At 34.7% G+C, this 22939-nt stretch overlaps 2 protein-coding genes across 2 annotated transcripts in view; one reads left to right on the top strand and one right to left on the bottom strand.

Annotated features, from left to right (window-relative positions):
- LOC124367216 (CBP80/20-dependent translation initiation factor-like) overlaps window positions 1-1843 on the top strand; it is a 32464-nt gene extending 30621 nt beyond the window's left edge. The window contains 1 exon segment of the mRNA XM_046823872.1: window positions 303-1843. Within this exon segment, the coding sequence (XP_046679828.1) occupies window positions 303-524 (222 nt within the window). The 3' untranslated portion in view covers window positions 525-1843.
- Window positions 1844-8974: 7131 nt separating this feature from the next.
- Window positions 8975-22689, bottom strand: LOC124367188 (RUS family member 1-like). Its single transcript, XM_046823839.1, has 9 exons — window positions 22685-22689; window positions 21965-22175; window positions 20118-20278; window positions 19032-19227; window positions 16288-16403; window positions 14744-14943; window positions 12886-13145; window positions 10739-10914; window positions 8975-9117 (listed from the first exon to the last, which is right to left on the bottom strand). Exons 1-9 carry the CDS (start codon window positions 22687-22689, stop codon window positions 9081-9083), a joined length of 1362 nt encoding a protein of 453 aa, XP_046679795.1. The 3' UTR covers window positions 8975-9080.
- Window positions 22690-22939: the final 250 nt, after the last annotated feature.

Raw genomic sequence — 22939 nt, 5'->3', positions numbered from 1 at the left:
TGTTTATAAATAACTAACAGCTATAACATGTTTGTTTATGAATAACTAACAGCTATAACATATTTGTTTACGAATAACTAACAGCTGTTAAAAAGCTACAAAACATCGGACATTATAAAGTGGCAGTGAAAACGACAAAATCTATACTGCAAAAATGTCCAACTCTTCACAAATCCAACACACCAATATTCCTAGGACTTGATCGATTACATTATGGTGCTTGGTCTAATTAATAAAGTCTGATCATACGGATACAGGATAGTACTCCACTAAACGAATACTAACACTAATTTAATTTTCAGATCGAGGCTATATTCTTCATCCTCACGTCGATCGGTAAAGATTTGGAACACGACCTACCGAAAATGATGAGTCAAGTGTTTTTCAACATAAGGGACGTGTTCATGACGCCAGCGTCGGCGGGCCCGATTAAGAGCACCCTGCTGCAGCTGATCGAGCTCCGAGCGTCCAAGTGGCAGATGCCCGCGTCCGCTGTCATGTACTATTACCCGGGCTCGCGTTGACGCAGGACACCGGGTCCACCACACCGTTACCGTCTCTCGGTTGTACAATACTTTCCACTACAACCCGCGACCTATCTTTCTGTTGAAACTAACTCGTTTAGTTACTAGTCAACTGTTAATATTCAGATGTTTAGGTGTTAATAGAATTTTTATATAACTAATTATTTATATGTATATATTGTTCTCTGTTAAGCACAGCAACGTGCTTGTGTAAGACTGCTTATTGGTTAGTTAGTAAGGTGACTAGCAATAAAGGAGATGAGTTTTAGTTTGTTTTTAAGAGGATACCAACATGATAATATTAGTATTACGTTTTTAATACGTACAATTTTAAAATTTGTTATTGAAAACGTAATAAAATCAGGGAATATCTTACCAACATAATGTTTTTATAAAGGTACTTCGACTAATAATACTCTTATTATAAGTATTGTACGCTTTAATGAAGTCGTAGTTGTATTCAGCATTGTATCGAATTTAATTACGTTTTTAATACGTACTGTTTTCAAATTTGTTATTAAAAACGTAATCAAATCAGGGAATATCTTACCAACATAATGTTTTTATAAAGGTACATTTGACTAATAATACTCTCGTTATAAGAATCGTACTCGTAGTTGTAATCCACCATTGTATCGAATTTAATAACGTAAAACATTGTTTTTATCCTCTTCTGTTTAAATGGATATTTGAGGTGAAATATGTTATTTGATAATCTTTGATACTCTTCTTAAGGTTTGTGATGTACTGTAACTGTTAACTTAGATAATTTCTTAAATAACATTAACCATAACGTAGCAAGAACGTTTCACAATTAATTTAAGATTGTTTTCGTTGTGGTCCCTAAGAAAGTTGAACAGAAATATTCTTGACATTCCCCAATTGTTTACCCGTATATGATAAAAACTTTGATTTGGTAAGTTCGACGGTGTAATTTGTAAGAAGTCTTACGAAATACCCTTGAAGTGTAATAATCCCCCTCTTGAAGAATTTTAACAGTTTTGGTGTAATTCGTTTGTACTGCGTGTTTTTTAAAACCAGATTTTCTACTCGTGAATTGTTTTTAATCTAAGTGTTTGTTAGTGTACGTCGTCGAGGATGGGTAGAGGTGGCCGATACTGATTATTATTATTATAAACATCAAGTTCCACAAACCTGTGCCATTAACAGTGCCTTTCCTACGTTACTCAAGTTGTGAACGGAGTGCGGTCAGAACCGACAACTTCACAAGGGACAATGTGCCAAAGCTTTGGCCAAAGCTACTCCAGCGTTGTTTTGTATTATGAAATGTTCATTTTGAATAACATGTTTATTATTAATTCTTGCGTTTTACTTTATTCCTTGTTTACTCTCTGCTACATCCATTGAACCATTTCCCCTTTTGTGTACACAGTTTACTTATACCCTAATTGTTAATTATAAGAACCTGGATTTTTTATCAAAAGAACTATAAAACGTTAATTTTGGTGCCAATGTTTTTCCTTGAAAAGTAACTGTTTCAATAAAAAAGTAATTTAAAAACAGTCTAGTATATTTTTAATGTGGTAATTATGTAAAATAAAATAGTAAAAATATTTCTTCATATTAAACATTGTTTTATTTTATAAAAACAGCTTCTTTGTTTAAAAACTTTTTTACTATGATGGATGGTTTGAAAAAAAAAATCAAGATTTTGGAAATTTGTTTTAGCTATATGTTTGTTGTAACTGTTTAAAACTAATCCATTAGTAATTTTGAAAAATAGTTCAAACTAATTAAAAATTATCAATAAAACAAAATTTATTCTAAATTTATTGCTGGAATATTAATGTTTAGTTTGTTTCCTGTTAGCAAGGAATAAAATAAATATTATGGCTATAAAACACAACAAAGAAATGCTCAAATAAACAGAGTAAAAAAACACACCATAAGAATTAAAAACATATCAACTATATTGTCATCCAAATGTTTATTAACTCTTTGAGGACAAAATTTTTTTAAAGTCATATTTCTGTGTCAATAAGTTGTGTTAGATCTGAGTGAAAAATATGCCCAAATGAGTAATTTAATGAAATTTACAAATAATTCACAACATGATTTATAGTAACCATTTTTTTACTAAAATTTTGGAACTTTATCTACTGATATTTAAGTGTAGTAGATGGGTAACTTTTATGCTTCTTTTTATTGATAGTGTATTATTAATATAGTTAATTTACAACAACAACAAAATGTTTTTATTTTAATTTACAGGTTTTTCTCATAGTAGCATGGCAACCAAAAATACTTTTTACTGCGAGAAAACACTTTCTAAGAATAATTGAAAAACAGTAACATGCAAAATTGTATTTCAATTGGACAAAATAAAAAAAAAGTTGCAACTGCAGCACTTAATTACTCCTATTTAAATTACAGATAAAGAACGTTCATTTTTTCTTTCGCTACTACATATTTTATTAAAAATTCCGTGATTGTGAAATGACGATTTTCACGGATTTCTTTGATTTTCACCACCGGTCACAAGACTAGGCTGACCATTGCGTTGTTTATCGTGAACACTGGTTTGTCCATTCTAAAAATCAATGCACTAATGCCTCACTCGACTGTCACTCACTATCTCTTGACCAGTTTACATCACAAATCTGACAATACATGTCTGGTTTTTTTTCCAATAAAAACCTTATCACAGATCGTACTTCATAACTGAAGGGATTTTAGATAACTAGAGGCAGAGATAACTACCGAACTGGTAGACATAGAACGGTGGTTTATGAACGCTTGCCTTCACAGACAGGTGTTCATTTCGTCAATAAGTTACCAGATTCAATTAAAAACACTCCAACTCTCCAAGTGGTAAAAACTCGTTTGAAACGCTTTTTAGTGTCACAAACATTTTATAATGTTGATGAGTTTTTTGCTTATCATTGGGAGACCACCAATTAAAAAGACTGACAAAATTCGTCGCTGGAAGTGGGAATAATTGGTGAATGAATTGATGTAGGTATGTTTGCGGAATTGTATGTTTGAATGAGATTTCTTGTGGTGTGTTTGACAAAAATTTTAACAAGTAAAAAGTAAAAACTTGCCATGCGTTATATAATGTTCCGGCAATAAAAATTTGATTTGATTTTAAATTGCAGTGCTCATCTTATACTCCACCGTATACAAAGTACAATAGGCACGATGCACAATACTACGGAACACTCTGACGCCAAGATGACGGCACTAATGTCACCCATTGCCATACCATGCCAAAACGTTTATTACTTTCTGGACAGCCCTTGTAAATGCTTTTTCAAAAACGTCCTTTCAAATTACCACTTGTAAGGATTTACAGAAACATTTACGGTAAACAAGCTGGAAGAAAGGTTATTTTCTACCGAATATTACACTGCTTTCTGTCATACAGATGAAAGCTATAATTGGTTAAAAATGACGTATTTTGTGACTTCCATCTTTTTCATCAGCGCAGCTTTCAAAATAAATTTGGAAAACTATTACGGTCATTATATTGCATCCATTGACATGAAATATATAGATTAGAATCTCCTGAATCAATTGGTAGCAATAACATTGTGATATTGTCTAAACTAACAAAGCAATTAAATAATTAGCCAAAGACATCTCAGATGTCTTCCCACAGTTCTAGGGTTAAAAATCTTACTCTCCAATCACAAGGGCCTTTGTTGTTTCAACTGTCAATTAAACAATTATAGTTTATAGTAAAAGAAGGATTATCCTAACTTGGATATGGATGATTAATTATAAAATGAATATCAATATATTTTTTATAACATTATTTTTTATCAGACATTAATGTATTACCAACTGATTAGCTACCCTTGTGTTTGATAAAAATTATAAATCATTTGACAAATATAAGAATAGGATTTTCAACAAAGGTTTTGGATTCAAATCGTAATCAAGAATTCTGGAAATCAGCCGAACATTATGAATAAAATTAAACCACAGTCGCCTAAATGCACATTAAATGCATTTCAGAATTTTTTCATCACTGGCAGTTACCAGCGGTTTCGCACCTGTATGAGCACTTCTGGTTCGAGTGAATTATATTTCCAACACCAATGTTGAGTTTCCCTCCTTCCCATAATCAAGAAAATATGTTAAAAAGTGTATATTTATTGTCTTTGTAACTTACTTCGGTTTTAGTATTTTTTGTTCAAAAGCTGATTTTGCCTCTCTCCCAATCAAGAAAATATATTATATACATACATACACAGCTCTGAGAAGCCTACTTTTGTCAAAAGACAGCTTAGATAGGTTTCATAAGTCTTTAAATGTATAGTAAAAGTTATACTACATTTTCTCATATCTGCACTGCTAGCAGTTACCCGCTGCTTTGCATGCAAATTTTCTTTTTTTTTCCTTCCTGAGGGAAAAGGACCGTTCATCCCCCGCACTTAGTCCTAAAAGTAACTTTGCGCCTCCCTTACTTTAATTTTGTGCCCTCAAAGTCCGAGGCTTTTGCAAAAACCAATCAGATTTGAGGGCTCCTGTTCTCTCATATCCTTGGGGCTGAGGAAATATGCTCCCAGGTATCTTTTCCGAGTTTCTAAGATGGCAGGACAATCTAACCAAATGTGCTCTGGTGATTCCTCCTCTTCTCCACAGAGTCAACACTCGTTAGTCTGGCTAAGGCCTACCTTCATAAGATGCTTCCTTAGGGGGCCATGTCCTGTCAACATCCATAATATTAGTCTTATATCCTCCTTATTCTGATCTAAGAGAGCTGTCCACCCTTTAACATAATGATAGATAAACAAACAATTTGGATAGTCTTAATCTTGAGGCTCTACTCCAATTATTGTCTTATCCTCTTTTTCCAATCTTTGACCAGAGCTTTAATGTTGGAGAAGGCTATCCCGCAACCTGGCTCAGGCCCCACCATTGTGGATTCCACTTTCTTTTTGGCGAGAATGTCTGCTTTTTCATTTCCATGAATGCCTTCATGACCCGTAACCCACCGAGTGTTACTCTGTTATTCATTGCCAGCTCTGCTAGAGCATTCTTACATTCCCAGACCGCTTCAATGCAGCCTGACTATCAGAAAGTATTAAATATTTTAATCCTTTTGTCCTCATATGTATGAGTCTTCTGGAACATGAGTATTGCCATGACCTCCGCCTGAAAAAAAAACCGTGGCATGTCTTTTCTTAGGGGAACAACCATGTCAACTCCTTGTCCGTGTATTCCGTATCCTGCCCTAGAGTCAAGGCGTGAACCATCAGTGTAAAACTTCAGGACTCCTTTTGTAGGGTAGGCCTCCTTTTTTAATCCATTTCTCTCTAATTCTGATAGAGACCGTATATGGGTTGTCAAAGGAGTATTTCTTAACCATTGCGTCTGACACTTTGGTCAGCATTTCAGCCTCAGGAAATACTTGCAATATCTTCATGTGGTCTTCTAAGGAGGTAGCATTTATTACCTTTGTTCCTAGAAGCTTCATTGCACTTAGAGCGGCTGTTCTCACCACCTCCTGCCCCAGAGGAGTGTATCCCAGGATCACTTCAATTTATAGTGTTGGGCAGGAGCTCATGGCTCCCGTGATGCTTAAGCAAGCTAGCCTTTGAAGACTCTGTAGCCTTTTAGCAGCTGTTGTTTGTTCTACTTTCGGCCACCACACTAAGGCAGCATATGTGATCATTGGTTTTATTATGGTTTCGTAAATCCAATATATCATTTTGGGTTTAAGTCCCCATTTAAATCCAAAAAGTCTCTTACAGGCCCCAAAGACCATGGTCGCTTTAGATATCCTGTTTTCAATATGGGAGTTCCAAGTGAGCTTTTCATCCAGGATTAAACCCAGGTATTTCACTTCTTTTGTTTGGTTGATGCTGATTCCCCCAGAACAGGTTGTGTAAGCTGGAACTTTCTCTTCCTGGTAAAAGGTAATCATACTTGTTTTAGACGGGTTGATCCGTAGACCTTCCCCATGACACCAGTTGCTTATGAGGTTTAGTTCTTTTTGAATTGGGCATTCCAGCGTGCCTTTGTTTTTTTCCTTTGATCATAAGCACAAGGTTGTCCGCATAACATAGTAGCCTTGTTCCCCTCTTCTCTGCTTTGCTTAGATCATCCACCACCATCGCCCACAGGAGAGGAGACAAAACTCCCCCGTGGGGGGAGCCTTTCTGGGCCGTGATTGCGGCAGATTCGTCTCCTTACTTTGATTTTACTCTTGTCTGCTTTTTTAGGAGGGTTACTATCCATTTGACTACATCTGGGGGAAACTCCAAAACGTTCCATTGCAGTCTCCATGGATTGATATGCTACTTGGTCGAAAGCTCCTTCAATGTCCATAAAGACGCTGACTAGGGCTTCCTTTTTTCGAAGGTGTTTTCCACCTCTCCCACTAAGCTGAGGAGAGCGGTGGGAGTTGATTTACCTTCTATGTAGGCGTGTTGTGTGGGACTAAGTGCTTCATCGTGATCTGGTAATAGTACGTTCCTTATATCTCTGTTTATTATTTTTTCCATAATTTTTCAACATGAAGGAGGTTAGGCTTATGGGTCTGTACGAGTTGGGATTAGTTGGATCCCTGTCTTTTTTCCGTACAAAACACCACCAGCGCTGTCCTCCAGTTTTTTGTATGTATCCTAAGGCGAAACTGCTTCTAAACAGAATGCTAAGAGTATTTAATAGTATGTCCAGCCCCTGTTGAAGAAGGGCTGGGAAAACTCCATCTGCCCCAGGAGATTTAAATGGCTTGAACGATCTTATAGCCCATTTAATTCTTTCATGTGTAAATAGTCTGTTAGACCGCTGTCTGGCTTTAGCAACCTCCCGGCTGGACCCCCCCTCGATTAGAGAATAAATATCCTCATTTCGAGTCAAGTGACCCCCTTGGGAAGTGCATCTCCAGAAGCAGTTCTAAGGTCTCCTTTCTGTTCACTGTTAGATCACCGTTGGCCTTTACTAAGGTCCATATAGGGTTAGTGTGATCAGTTTGGAGAGTTTTTTAAAGCCTGGTAGGCTGTTAATGTTTTTGCAAAAATTTCTCCAGATTCTTCTTTTATTTATTCTAAGTTCTTTCTTATATTCGTTTTGGGTGTGTAGATAAGGGAGCCAAATGTCTGTCCTTTTTGCCCATTTTAGTAGTTTCCTAGTTTTATTTCTTAGTGTTTCCAACCTCCCAGTCCACCACGGCACGTCTTTCTTCAGCCTGAGAGAGCAGTTGTTCTCGTAGGCCTTTATTATAGCTTTTTCTACTAATTGTGCAGACCTTTCTAAGTCAAATTCATTTTTCTGGAAGGGTTCTATTTCTTCCAACTCTTCGGCTAGGGACACTCGGTATCCCTTCCAGTTGGTAGATTTAGGAACCGTGTGGGTCACGGTTTTTTCCCCTATCTCCTCTATGTCGAACCTAATAGGGCAGTGGTCTGATAGTGACGCCTCCTCTGAGATGTGCCACCTTACAGTGTTTATGTTTTTGAGTAAGTGAGTTTATGTTTCCACTAGTTCTGTGGATAGGGTTATGTCTAGGACTTCTTTCCTAGTTCTAGTAATAAAGGTTGGACTTGACCCTCTATTTTCTAAAACTAAATCATTGCTAAACATAAACTGTAGAAGTTCCTCACCTCTTGGGTTTATGTTTGTGCTTCCCCAGTAGGTATGGTGAGCATTGCAGTCACAGCCGAGAATGAGGGGCCGAACCTCTGTCTCTGCAGCTCTGCAATAGTCTTTCTATCTCTTTTGGTGGGCAGCTTGTTGACGGGTTGGGGAAACAGGCTGAGGCTATAGTAACCTCTTTCACCCCTTGCAGTGATGCTACTTTCACTTGTTATAAGATCTGTAATAGGAAAAGCTGTTATTAGTTTTGAAATTAGAATACATGTTCTGGGGGTTTTCAATTGATATCTCATATATGAGATTACCTACCTGAGTCGTCAATCCTCTGATGCAACCTCTATTGATCCAAGGTTCCTGGATTAGGGCGATATCCAGGCCTGTTGAGATAAACCTCCTTTCCAAGATGTCCGTTGCGCCCTTTGCATGGCGAAGGTTTATCTCTGTATTAGGCACATACTTACGCTTTTTTTCCACCTCCCCTGGTGGTCCATCCCCATCCCTCCTTTTGGATTGTTTGAAGACGCTGTTCCCTTTTCTTCCTCGGGCTCAGACGGATGGTCCTTTTAGAGAGAGTCCCCTCTTCAATAAGAGAAAACATTGCACGCAATTTAGTAGGTGTTGCACATTATTAAGACCACTGCTGTTTATAGTGTATTTTATTTCCGACACATATTTTGAGTCTGCCCTGTTGCCACAATCAAGAAAATACGTCAAAAAGTTTATAATTATGAACAAATCAGAACTGCGATGGGTCCATGTAAAATTTAAGTACAATCGGTTGAGTAGTTTATGCAAGAAACAAAACAAACAAACAAAGGCACTTTCGCTTTTATAATATTATGGGATGAAGGGAAACCGTTGAGTAAAATCAAAGAAAGACGTTAAGGAAAATCAACAATTTATTGACAGAAAGTACGAGAGTTGATGACAAGTTACTTGTTTTTCGCAGACTCTCTGAGATCCGAATCCCTCCATTCTCCTCTCCACTCATCCACCTCCAGGCTGTGGCTTTCTGTACTCCACCCTAGGATCGGAGACAAAGATAGGAATCGTAAACAGTTTATGTATAGTTTATAAATAAACTCTACATTAATTTTAACAGATGGTGGCATTAAAAGTGGAGATGTGATTGGGAAGGACTGTATACACTTCAAGAACATAAAAATTTAATATAATCATTGAAGCAAATAAAATAAATAAATTAACTAACAGTGTTATTTTTAGTTTTGATTGGTAATAGAACAACATGTGCAGGCGGAGGATTTCCTCAATCTGTAAATATTTCTTGTACAAGTTTCTTCTCTGATCGTGGGTACATATTGTCGTGAATGTGTTAGATTCAAAATAAAGTACCCTGGACAGGTAGTTGACATAAAAAGTGAGAGGGAGATTTCAATTGGAAAAAATATCTAAAATTTAAGGTCAGTAAGTGACCAATTCTGGACAGTTAAGACACAATGCAATGCCATATGTTCATTTAAAATATACCGGGTGAGTTTTTTAAAGTGATCCAATAGCTAACTTTTTAATTACACAACTTAGCACCACACTTTAAATTTGGAACTTGCTCAATTTTAAGTTCCACTCAGGAATACACTTTCAAACTTTTTGAAGATGGCCGCCATTTTCCAATATGGCAGCTAACTTTAAAATCTTTTATGGAACACCCTGTATTTTATGTTGTTTTTAGATTCTACTCAACAAAATAAGACATTTTTGCTTTTGAGAGTTTTTAAATATCTCTAATGGTTCAGGAGCTACGTGGACTGGAACTTTTCATAATTTTTTCCCATATGGCGGCCATCTTCAAAAAATTTGAAAGTGTATCCCTGAGTGAAACTTAAAATTGAACAAGTTCCAAATTTAAAGTGTGGTGCTAAGTCGTGTAATTAAAAAGTTAGCTATTGGATCATTTTAAAAAACTCACCTGGTATATACAGGGTGTCCCAGAACTCTCTACCAACCTTTACAGATTTTATTCCGGAACTAAATACAAACAAAAATATTGTATGTAAACTTTGAAATACTCAATAAATACCCATAGGGCGGCCATTTTGTATTTTTAACTATTATTTCTCTAACTATGGTACCATATGTTTCTGACTAGGTGACTGTTAAAGCAAAACACAAAATTTAATAATGTTTCATCGTTATTCACTAATTGCCGTTTTCTAAGAATTGAGAAAGTTGACTTGCAGACACATACACGACGAAAATCCCCACAAGTAAACGATGGCGACTGAGTGATACCAACACTACAGATATTCTCGCCTTGGGAGAATTACCAACTGCTGGAAAGCAAATTCCCCACCGGTGAGCACAATGGAAAATATTTAAATCGATTCTAGGAACTTTTTTAATCTACCTCATTTAACTACCTAATTAATGGAATAAATGGTAACATATATAAAGGTTTTTACTTTTTACAAAAATATGATCAGGAGGAAATATTGATTTATATTTTTACACATTTTACCCCACAACAAAGTTACTACAGCTGACAATTTTCTTTCTTTAAAATTCCTCCTAGGCCGTAAACAGTCACTTAAGCTAAGGATGCATTAATCAAGCTGTGGTGACAAAGTTTCACTTAGACAGTGCCAATAATACCTAGGAAAACTTCTACGAACTTAATATTTATTTACCTTGGGTTTTCAAGCCATCGAAGAATTTGAGAAAACTCTTTATCGATGATGTCTTCAACGATTGTGACAGCTTCCAGAGGCTGTTTACCTTTGTCTGGTGAGGAGGAGATTGTTCTAGCCCAACCTCGTTCTATCCTTTTCAGAACAGTGCTTTGGTGTAAATGCGTCAAAATGTTCTAGAAAAAACAACAGTGACAACAAGGTTTAATCGTTTGAAAACCACAAGCAAAAAAGTATAAAGTAAACCAAAAAATACCTCTAAAATTTTCGGAAAAGTTTTAGATCTGGAAAACAAATGTATATAACTTTTGTATGAACTTTTACCAGTTCCTTATGATGTCTGAAAACATTTTTTAGAACATTGATTTGAAAAATCCCATTATTCCTTCAATACAGTTCGAGGACTTTAGCTGCATGCGTGACCTTGAGTGTGTGGTGATAGGCAGGAGGGTGAGGGGTAGCATTATACGCTGCGTCCCGAAAACATTCCCTGTGAATCATGGGTAAAACCCTCCTTTCAGGAATCGTACTGGCCCAAATAACTTATCACACTCGCTACAATCAGTCTTTTTTGTGACAGTGCTGATGGTAGTGGAATTAAATAATAAGAGAATACCAAGTAATAGCAATAATAGGACTTATCCTTGTTTTGTATTGCATTTGTATGTATTTACCTTGACCAACATCATTTGTCTGATGTACTTATGTACTTTATATAGTTACGTTGTCACATGTATGCAATATTGTAATTGTTTCACACAATAAAGAATATTATTATTATTATTTTCAGTTGTTATAGTGTTGTTTAACATGTTTTTGAAAAATAACGTATTCGTCAATACTAATCTGCAAATCGAAAATCGTGAGTTTAAAGTCGTTAAAGAGATTGTTGCGCCTTCATCTCAGCAGCAAGCACGTAAACGCAACACGCCACACAGATAGCGTTTATTTGTTGAAAGGGTAGTATTTGGGCCCTACGAGCACAGCTAAATTCCTCCAACTGTACTTGGTAGTACTTTCAGAATTAGAATGCCTGTTTCAAAAAAGGAATTGAGGTAAGGAATTGATATCATCATTAGTAATGATAAAGAATAGGATAACGAGTTTATTAATGATTACTTGGAAGGAGAGTAGCACTCAAATAACCATTGCAGACCAACTCCATTTTATGTCTGCAGTTAATTAATTAATTGGCTGTACTGGTGGCCATCTTGTCTGTAGTCCATAAGAACAGTGTTAAACCTCGGTAACTTTTACAACTTAATTTTTAGATGTAGGATTATGGAAGAATTCTCATTTTAAAGATTCATTAATATGCATCGAAACGATTTTTAGTTTTGTTTAATATTTTTATAGGTTACTCAGAAAAAAATCGTAAACTTCTTTTGTACTTAATTGCTCAAAAAAACAATTTTTAACTGCTTGGATGCTTATTAACTATATTTATAAAATGAGAAATTTCCCATAACGCTGTGATAAAAAATAAGGGCATAGAAGTGCGTAGGGTTTAACATTATTCTTACGGGAAAAAGACTCAAGGTCGTTTGACTACAGACAGCTCTTATGCTTGTAATATTTTTTGTGTTCTGCTTATAACACATAAAAATTAATACAAAATGAACAAAAATAAAAATGCTGTGCTGATAATTTAGGGTTCTGTCCATTTTTAATAAAAAAAACATAAAATGAATAGTTTGTGAACAGTACAAAAGCAGTACTAAATTCTGCAATAGCATTGTAACTTTTGCTTATAATACTAGTACAGTTTTACAGAAATCTCCTTATATAGACGTCCTGATGGCCTACACCAAAAGGGATGCGTTTAAATTTATGATCGATAAAAGAAGTATATATATAAAGGTTGTAACTGAAATACACCGACAAACTTCAAAAGGTTGTTTCTGGGGTCAAAACAAACCAACAAGTTTCCAAAAATGTATGTCCTAAAATGCATAATTTTTTGTCTGTTTGTGATTTTTAACATTAAAATGCCTTTATAAACAACCATTAAAGGTAGAAAGTTAAAATTTTCAACATATGCTAATCTAGTAAAGATTGTCAATTTTTTTTAAATTGAACACATTATTAAAAGCTAAAATACTGTGTTGCATTACGTTGATCAAATTTACTTAGGGAAAAACCCTTACCAGGGTGATATTATCTATGTGGCAGATCGCAATGGCAAGCAGCACACTGTGGAAGTACGCCTGTATGAAGTCCTGCGTACTTGCGGCAGGATTGAACATGACAAAGATCGTGCGAGACTTGACGTGTGGTAACAGCAGGTAAGTTCGGTTCCTGAACATGTCGGCCATCACGACCAGTTCCTCGCTGCCGATCTTCCCCGACTCCACCAGCTGCCGCAGAGAGTAGCCCAGCCTGACCTTGAACCCACACAGGTCTTTGTCTGCAACAGAAGGGTTACTAAACGTGTAGTTTTCTCGTATCAGTCAGTAAGAGTTTTCAACTGTCAAGTTTTATCTAAAGTCAAAACTCGTCATTTATAACAAATTACAGTTTGTTAACCTTCTAACTGACAACTGCCGTATATAAGGCAGTAAGAAGACGTTTCGGAAATCGCTTATTATTTGTTATATATTCCTTTAGTTTTCCTGAAAATAGTGATGCATAATGAGTCATTTTGCACTAAGTTCAAAAATTGCTAAAAAAAGTAAACATTTTTTAAGTAAAAGAGGTAAAACTATATTTTATATATATATATATATATATATATATATATATATATATATATATAGTTCACACATTCATGATGATATAGTGCAAAATCAAAAACATTCTTATCAAGAATAGTAATTTTTTGAATGAAAGAAAATGTTAATGAAGATAGATAATTCATTATTATTATTTGGAATATTCTGAAAAACAATGGTATATAATAAGTCATATATACAGTGAATTTCCAGTGTTGAACAAATGGCTGAAAATGCATTCTTAGTGGATTTTGCACTAAAGTTCAAAAAGTGCTAAAAAAATTTAAAACTTTTTAAGTAAAGCCACTAAAACTATATATATATTTTGGGTAAGGATACAATTGTGCTTTTTTATTATATTTTGGAATTATTATAAATCTTTCATACATATATGATAAGATAGTGTAAAGTTATAAAGTATTCAAAAAAAATTCATATCTAGCGCATTCAAAGACAGAAATCTTTTTTGAAAATAGGAAAATATTAGCGAATATAATTTTTTATTGATATTTGGAATATTCTGAAAACAATTATATATAATAAGTTGTATATCTGAAGAATTTTGAGAGGTATATAAAAGTTTAATGTAATTCTTACAAATGGCTAAAAATAAGGTGCCAATACAGGAGCAGACACGCCAGCTCGAGGGTTAAAGTAGAATGAACGTAAATTGACCTTGAAAGGTAGTGTAATGTTAAAACATAAAACATATTCCATAGATTTAGATACTTTTCACAAGTTCTTATCACATAATCAGTCCAGTAAATTTTAATGTCAATGATCAGTCCTACACGTTTTACCTTGACAGATTTAATGTACCATTCATTTTTTCAGCTCACTGAATGATCTTGTCTCAATATATATATTCTATTACAGATTCCTACACTTCACCAAGTTAACAAATTTATTCGGCGTATCAATGAAATTCATAGTTAGTACGGAATATTGACATCATTTACATAATATCCAAATATAACGCAGCTATGGTGAGAAGGGTTGATCCCAGTTCAAATCAGCTAAACTCAACATAAAAAAAAAACAAAGAGTAGTGGACCAAGTACGGAATCTTTTTGGATCTCTTCAAAAGGACTTTGACTCCAAATCCCAGGATTTAAAACACTGAGTGCAGTGTCCGCTTAGTGAAGCGGAAGGTGAAATGGAGCTGATCTAAACATTTTCAAGGAACCTTCTGGCACTCAATTTCGTTACCAGCTCCCGATCAGGTGATCTTCAACGATTTACAAGGTTTTCGTATTAGATTTCCAATTTAAAAACAAGAGTGAAGGACGTTTACCTCTGTAAGATATCCCGACGACACAGGACTCCCACCGGTTGACCTCTTTAGGACTGTACGCCAAGTCCGTGAGGAGATAGCTGCGGATGTAACGGTTCAGCCGTTCCCCGTTGAACGTGACCAGATTGAGAGATTTGACAGCCATGTAGTTGGAAAGCAGGTGGAGTAACGTGACCGATGTGAACAGGGTCCATATCATCCTACAACAATTATGTTTCATTTACAAGTCCTTCATGTTTAGATTCATAAACTGAGTTTTGACCTACTCAGAGTTAATTAGAATTAAGTACATTATTGCGTAGAAGCCCTGTTACGAAGTTCCGGAAAATCTACATCCAATCCTGCAAATAAATTTAAATTTAATGTTTCCAACTCCCGATGAATCGAGAACGGATGAATCTTGTTACGGGTCAACCATGTTGAGCCAATATAATAAAAAAATTAATAAACTATTCGAACAACATCTACTTATTATTTAAATAATGAAATTATATAAATTAATCTATTTATATTTATAATACATACACTTGTATAAAGGGTGTTCGGTAAAAACTGTTGCAATACTTTGGGATTTTGCTCTATACATAAAAATGAGCAAAAAAGTTCATATGAAGGTGTCCAAAAAACTTTAGTTTTTTGTCAATCTGTCTGTATGTGTTTGTCATCAAGAAATTATATCTTTTGAACCAGTAAGATAAAGTTATGAAACTTGAGGATTGTATTAACCTATGGTAGAAAGAACTTTTTGAAAATAAAATATTAATAAAATCCGTCTACCTGTTTCAAAATGGTGGACATTTAAATTCCATCAAAATAACTCAATACCGACTAACTTTACTAAACACCCTGTATATAATATGAATTCAAAATTTATACACTTGACAAATAAATTTATTTATGACTACAGGCACGTTCTATACTTAATGGGCGAATGAATATAAAGGGTGTCTAAAAATTCTGAAAGACAAATATTAAAATTGCACCGAGTAGTTTTTTTAAGCTATAACACATTTATGAGATCTTAAAACTCAACAATTTCCCAGGAGAAGATCCTTGAGAACCTTTTGGAGGTTATTTTATACTTCTTAAATAACCCAGTGAGTCAGCATCCCTCCCCAAAATAATTTTCTACATACGCCACTGGTTAGCATAAAATTATAAAATATGTTAAAATTTGTTATTGAAACAACATATCTCTATTATTATTAGTAATAAAGTTGGACTAATACAGGAATATTTTATTAACTCAAATAACAAAAAAATAACTCAGAATAACCGTTTAATTCGTTGGATGTAATAATAATGTAAACTTAAAAGAGTTGTATTTTTTTAATCGGTTATAGATTTTTAGGTGTTTTGATAAACCCTTCATTGACCCCAATAAATTCCTATTAATTTATGTCTGTATTCCTGTACAAACATATAATCCGTCACGCAGCCCTTACAAATAATCATAATTACACAAATAAATCAAGCGGAATGCTAAAGTCGCTGCAATAGTGACAGTATGAAACAGGTGATACTCCCCCTAGAGAATGTCGTACATTTTATCCTCAGTGTAAGAGAGCATCGCCATCCCGATAGAGGAAGCCACCAAGTTGACGCAAGTCTCCTGGCTGCCATCTTTGGCCGAGACGTCCCCGTTGTTGCCCCGTAACGCCTGGCACACTCAAGTCTTTAGTTTACACAGATCTGGTGACAAATCTGCAACTAAACCATTGAATCATATGACACGAAGACGACAAAAATAAAAATGTAACAGCGTGAAAACTAATTCTTTTTTTTCCAATACGTTATTGAATTTTCAAAACTTAGTGATACCTAGGTTACAGGTTTTTAGTGTGTGATAATTCTACCTAACAGCAATCTACATGTTGAGTTTAGCTCCAGTTCACCTTCGTTTTATTGCAGCGTCGGGAATCATCCGTTAGGACGAACATGACTCCAGATTCCTGGAGTCAAGTCTGAGACAGCATCAGATACCAGAAGCTGCAATTAAAGGAAAATGAATTGGAGCTAAACTCAACTTCAAATTTAATGAATTCTTCCTACCATAGCTACGTTATGTGTAGCAATCCACAGTCAGGGCTGCATTAGCATTTTTTCCTTGACTAATCAAAGTCCAAGTTTTAGGAATGCATAGAAACACCTGAATTTGTTGTGGACTATAAGACAAATAATTTAGTTATAAATACATTACTAAGTTTTATAATTTATTAGATAAAGATAAACATTTGAAGACCGAGTTGTCAGCTCTTTGTGTTTATGTTGTAACAAATATTTTGTATTTTACATTAAACTAACAACTAAATAATAATAATAATAAACAACTAATAACTGAATAATTTTCTTGCGACCAGCTTAAATTAATGACCAAAATCAAAATATTGTACTGTTTGTGGAAACACCGATAAAAAGCACATAAAACATGAAAGGGACTAACGCAAAACCACCTAATGTGGCAAACTTTTATAATCATCAATTGCCAAATTACAATTGTTTGAGATTTACATGGTTTAAAAACTGCTTTTTTTTATCCTGTGAGACCCGTTTGTATACTTCTATAACCACTCCCTCATTTCTGCCACTAAATTTGTTAATCTAACGATTGAGTTAAAAATTACTTTAATTCTAATTTTAATTGCTCAAGTTGGATATTTAAATTTTTATTTGTAAAAAACAATTAATTACAGTACTTTTCCAAATATTTTGTTTAATTATCCGACACTAAGTATATTTACTGTAACTGACTTCTAGGTTTACCGGTTCACAACTTGTCAGACCATTACTAACACAATTATTATCTTGAGATGCTTCAGACTTGATGTGGAAAGACATCTCAATTAGGTGATGTTCAACTGGAACTATTTTGACACGGTGTGAACGAGATAACGTAGCTGATAGCCATGAAACCAGTCGTAAGAACTAAGAATACTTAGTAATTGTTGTTCTCAACTTAAAAAATACAAATTTAAATTTTGCAAAGTTTCTTTAACCTCTTGTGTACGTTAAATCTGTGAATTAATATACATAATAAATCATTATAGAAGTATCTAGATTGATAGGTGAATCATCATTATTAAATTTAAAATAAACTTAAAATTAATAAAGCAACTAGATTTTTAAAAACTAATGGCTTGGTCTAATAGTCAGCATCTGCTGAAACTCGTAATACACCTACCTATACAGAGACCAGATATTTATAAGCTTTTAGGCAATTTTTGATTAAAAATAGACTTTTAATAAATTTTCCTACAAAATTTCTCAGTAAATCTGTGCATAAGAGTTGTATAATTTGTCTGGTATGGCTGTGAATAAGGTTAAGTATTTGATATAAACGTAAAAAATCAATTAAAAATTTGTTTTTTTTTTTAATCGAATCATTAATTAATCAATAAAGTCAAACAAATAGGTGTCTATATAGTTTGGAATCCTTGTTAAACTTACATTGTTTCGGTTTCGTTGACACTAATAACCCCTTCTTAGAATTATCAACTTAAGTCCAAGAACAGGACGCTGAAAAACTCAGTGTTGCGTAGCTGGCAGAACGATGGAATATTTTGGATGTACATAAAGAGGGATAGAGATATTTAGGATGAGATAGAAATTATTGAAGTTGTAATTTGATAATTATCATCAGACGGACATGATTGGTGTTTGAATTTAACATTTAGGGTTGTTAAGAGATGGATGGAGTTGGTCTTGTGATATTTAGGATGAGAAATACATGATTGGAGTTGGAATTTGATATTTAGAATTGGCAAGAAAGGGATGGAGTTGGCATGTGATATTTACAATGTAGAAGAGATGGAAGGAGTAGGCATATGATATTTACAATGTAGAAGAGATGGAAAAGGAGTAGGCATATGATATTTACAATGTAGAAGAGATGGAAGGAGTAGGCATATGATAAGTGAGATGGCTAGAAATGGCATATTTAGGATGGGAAAGAGACGAATGAAGTGGATATATAATATTTAGCATGGGAAATACATGATTGGAGATGGAATTTGATATTTAGAGTATTAGTAAGAGAGGGGTGGTGTTGGCATATGATATTATAGTGAATAACAGATGGATGGAGTTCGCAAGTGATATTTAGTGTGGATAAGAGATTAATGGTGTCGGTACATGATATTTAGGATGGGTAAAAAAGCATGGAGTCTGCTACCTTAGATAATAATCTAAGGAGTATATCGTGTTAAATTGACATTACAATAATTCTTCACATTAATTATCTCATACATGATATTTTGACGTTCAACCATAACCTGAAACATGAACGCACATGATGCTGGGTGATGGAAGCCCGTGATGCACCTCCTGCCACTCCCACAATGCCTTTCATGCTGGTGGTCAAGCAGAGGATCTGCATGGAATGTTTGGAAAATATCGGGAGTAGAAGAAGCTCAAGGCACATCGCCGCATCGTTTAGGAAATCCGCGAATAGTCTCCACTTTTTTGAGTCCGTATCCAAAGCATGTCTGAAAAAGTTTGCTATCATCAATTATAGCCTATTTAATATTTACATACAATATTTGATTTTTGAACACGTTGATTTGATGTAAAACAATGAAGGCTGATTTCTTTTTAAAAACCAGATTAGGATTAGGTACTTATTTAAACAAAACAAACTTACATAATCCAAATTAAACTTAAAAAATGTATTTATTTGACCTTAAATCACATTATTTCATGTCACAATAAAAAAAATTGATCTTAAGTTAATATTTTAGAGCACCAAACACGTATTTATACAGAGCTGACATTCTCACATATTATTCCATTGTTTGAACTCAAATTACGCAAAATTTCAACTCAGTTCAGATCGGAAGTTTTTACACAACATAATTCTAAACATACCTCCTAGAGACATCAGTTCTTTGGGTGTAGAGAATTGAAACACATCAATGCAGTCACAGGATGGTTTTAAAAAGTTAATATAGAATGAACCAATAATAAAAAACCCCACCCCTGCTTCCTGATTTGCTACCATCCTACTAGTATTGTGGCCTTTATCATTAAATTCAGTTTTATAGTAATTAATATTATTTTATTAAGGGGAATTTTTTTAAGATAATGTGCACAAAGTTGACTTAAGACCTGTTTCTTGTGATTTTTTACTTATATGAGTCACAAGTTTATGATATGATTTGTTTATTTTGACCTAGATTGCACTAGGAAGACATCAGATTGTATATCTCATAACATAGTGATGTTGGTTTTTTTTATAATTGTGAACAGTAAGGAAAAAACTGTTACCTTTGCAAACATTCCATCATCAACAAACAAACTAAAAAGGAAAGAGTTATCCATTATCTGTTATCTATCTACTGTTAATGCAATTTTTTTTGTTACAAAATAAAAAGATTACCCTTTCCACCAGGCAAACACAATTCTGCCGATCATGCCGATGCCGTCCTTCAAAACCCAGGTGAGCGTAGCACTGAGAGCAGTGGCTGTCGCGTCTCCGACACCTACACTCTTCATGATGGCATGAGTTGTCAGGATACCGGATATTGTACTGCAGAATGCCTGCGAAACACAACAACGCAGATCGTGGTTTATGGATTATGTTTTACTACAATAAAGCACTAAATACATATTAAACTCCAGTTGATGGTGTCGGACTCTTGCGTGATCAAATCCAAACTGGTTTGGGATTGCTATCCCTTGCCAGAATCAACAATTTGACCGTTTGTTGGGTTCCTGGTAATGACAGGATTCCTGGGAACAAAAGAGCTGATGCCCTGGCCAACCGGGGATCAGTGACAATTATGACAGGCCCTCAACCATTCTGCGGCGTTCCAAGGTGTGAATCCTCTAGGGCTGTCTCGAAATGGATTCGTGCGGAGCATGAGAGAAGGTGGAGGTTGCATCCGGGCTTGAGAATGAGTAGAATGGTATTACAGCACCTTCCTCCAGGGTGGCTTCAGACCTTCTCTCATTAAATTGATCAATGTCTTCTCAGGTTATTAATAATAATAATAATATTTATTGTCATATTAAGTTTATGCACTCATCGACAAAGTCACTTTACAGCCAGTAGCCAAGTCAATAAATAAATACATGTTTAAATACTAAAATATAAGTCATATGTAAACACATCCATGAAATATAAACAATTATCCTTAGTTAGTTTTAGATATAATTATAAATTAATATAGGATACAGCAAAAAATTCATCTACAGAATAAAAAGGATTGTTTAAAAGCCAATTATAAAATTTGTTGCAAAACACTTTTTTAGGGTGTATATAAATTAAATTACATAATTTGTTGTAAATTTTAGTGAAACAACCTGGTGACTATTAATGGTTTTATTTAGTCTGCAGAAATTGATTGTAGTATTGGTCTCATTACGGGGCATGGTCACCTGAGGAAGCATCTTCACAGAGTCGGCATCCTTCAGGAGGATCCGCTCTGTAGAAGGTGTAATGAGCAGGATGAAACTGCTGAGCACCTGCTCTTTGATTGCCCTGCAATAGCAAGGGAGTGATATGCAATCTTTGGTAGTTTGGACAGGGGTGGTGAATCTTCCCAGAAGGACCTGATAGGTTGTTTACGGCGGTTTGTGGAACTGCTGAAATTGTAGACTGGTGGGCCTCACGTGTGTGTTTCCGGGGTGTGCAAAAAAGCACTTGAGGCTTAAGTGCATGGCAGTAGGCCGCCCCAAGAGAGAAAAAACAAAAAAAAAACTCCAAGTTCCACTGTGTGATAATTTGAGTTGATGTTGATTCACCCGTTAAAATACCATAGTCCAATGTAAACATTTTTATAAATATTGAAGACACGGTTTTTTCTAAGAGAGGGCACAATAACGTCCTGGCCTCTGATGAGGGGCAGTTGGCATTACAACAAATATTTTCAAAAAACTACAAAAAGAAAACCTTTAAGAGAGAAATCAATAAAACTTGGCATAATTGTTTTATACAAAAGAAACAAATGTACCATGTTTCAATTGATTCTTAGACGATGAGTGATGAAAATTATTTTTTTGTGGTTGATTTGGAGTGAAGTGACCCCAAGATACTAATGTCTCGACACTCCACAAACAGTGCAAAGGTGCTTTTAGTACAAAATGCAATATGAGGTTTTTCATCTTCTCGCCCTACGTGAACAGAAAGAAAAAAAGCTGGCCATATCTGTTTCCACTTAAAATTAGTCTAGTTACCATATTGTAAGTTTTCTTTACTTGCTAAGCTTAAGTCGTGTATCTCACCTGAACTGTATCCCATATCTGATATCGGCAGTAATCTTCCCGAACACTCTCTGGGTAGCCTTGAGGAAGAAATACTTCTACAAAAAAGTTCACCAAAGAATTGTAAAGCGATCGCTGAGGTGGTGTCACCAACCCATTACTCAGCTGAACCAACGAGCTGTCACCTTCTGTAAAATAATTTGGAGGTAGATTTGAAATATAATTTTTGTCTCTTTAAAGATTGTATTTCGATGACGGATAATTTGAAAGGATAGTAGGATTTTGGAAAATTTTTATCGTTATATGTTACAAAAAGCATTTTTAAGCCCTGATAAACTATAAATATATACTACACAACAAATTATTAACATGTTAGACATTTTGGTGTTTTCCCAAATAATCAATTGATCTAGGGGACGGGGGAACTTGTGTTTCTGAGTGGGGGTATAACAAACTAAGGGGGAAGGTGGCTGCAGTGTAATAAGCAGCCACCAACACAATCGAATCATCTATATTCATGACCATCTAAAAATCTCAAAACAAAATGTAGGACCAAATTATTTATTTGGTATTTCAAATAACAATATAGTTTCTGCTGATTTTATATCTATAATATATTAATGATAAAAAAAATATCTATATTTATAAAATGTTAATAAAAAAACAATAATATTTACTTGCCTTTTACTGTTTTCAAGGATAAACATGTCTGTTTCCTTGTGACACAAAGAACACACTTACATCATTGTTCTTGCCACCATCAGTCAATAACCAAACACAATTTTAATTTGAATCAATTAATTTTTGAGCGATAACATCAAACTCAATTACGTTTTAGGCTTTTTAAATCGTAAATTATAGTGAAGCTATACATTAACACGTTAGCTGCCATGGAGGTCAGATCTGACCGGCAGTAAACTAGCCCTAAATGCCACGCTCATATTACTGCCCAACCCCGAAATTGCCAAGTTTCTAAAATTATTTTATTCATTAACT

The sequence above is a fragment of the Homalodisca vitripennis genome, chromosome 8, assembly GCF_021130785.1.
Source record: "Homalodisca vitripennis isolate AUS2020 chromosome 8, UT_GWSS_2.1, whole genome shotgun sequence".
NCBI classification, from domain to species: domain Eukaryota; kingdom Metazoa; phylum Arthropoda; class Insecta; order Hemiptera; family Cicadellidae; genus Homalodisca; species Homalodisca vitripennis.
Note: the sequence above shows the minus strand (reverse complement) of the source record. Positions and strands in the feature narration are given on the sequence as shown.

Coding starts and splice junctions, on each gene's coding strand:
- LOC124367188 (XM_046823839.1), bottom strand. Junction 19,228..20,117: donor GTGTTTGCCTGGTGGAAAGG/GTAATCTTTTTA, acceptor AAACTTTTTCAG/ACATGCTTTGGATACGGACT. Junction 9,118..10,738: donor CGATGGCTTGAAAACCCAAG/GTAAATAAATAT, acceptor CTCCGATCCTAG/GGTGGAGTACAGAAAGCCAC.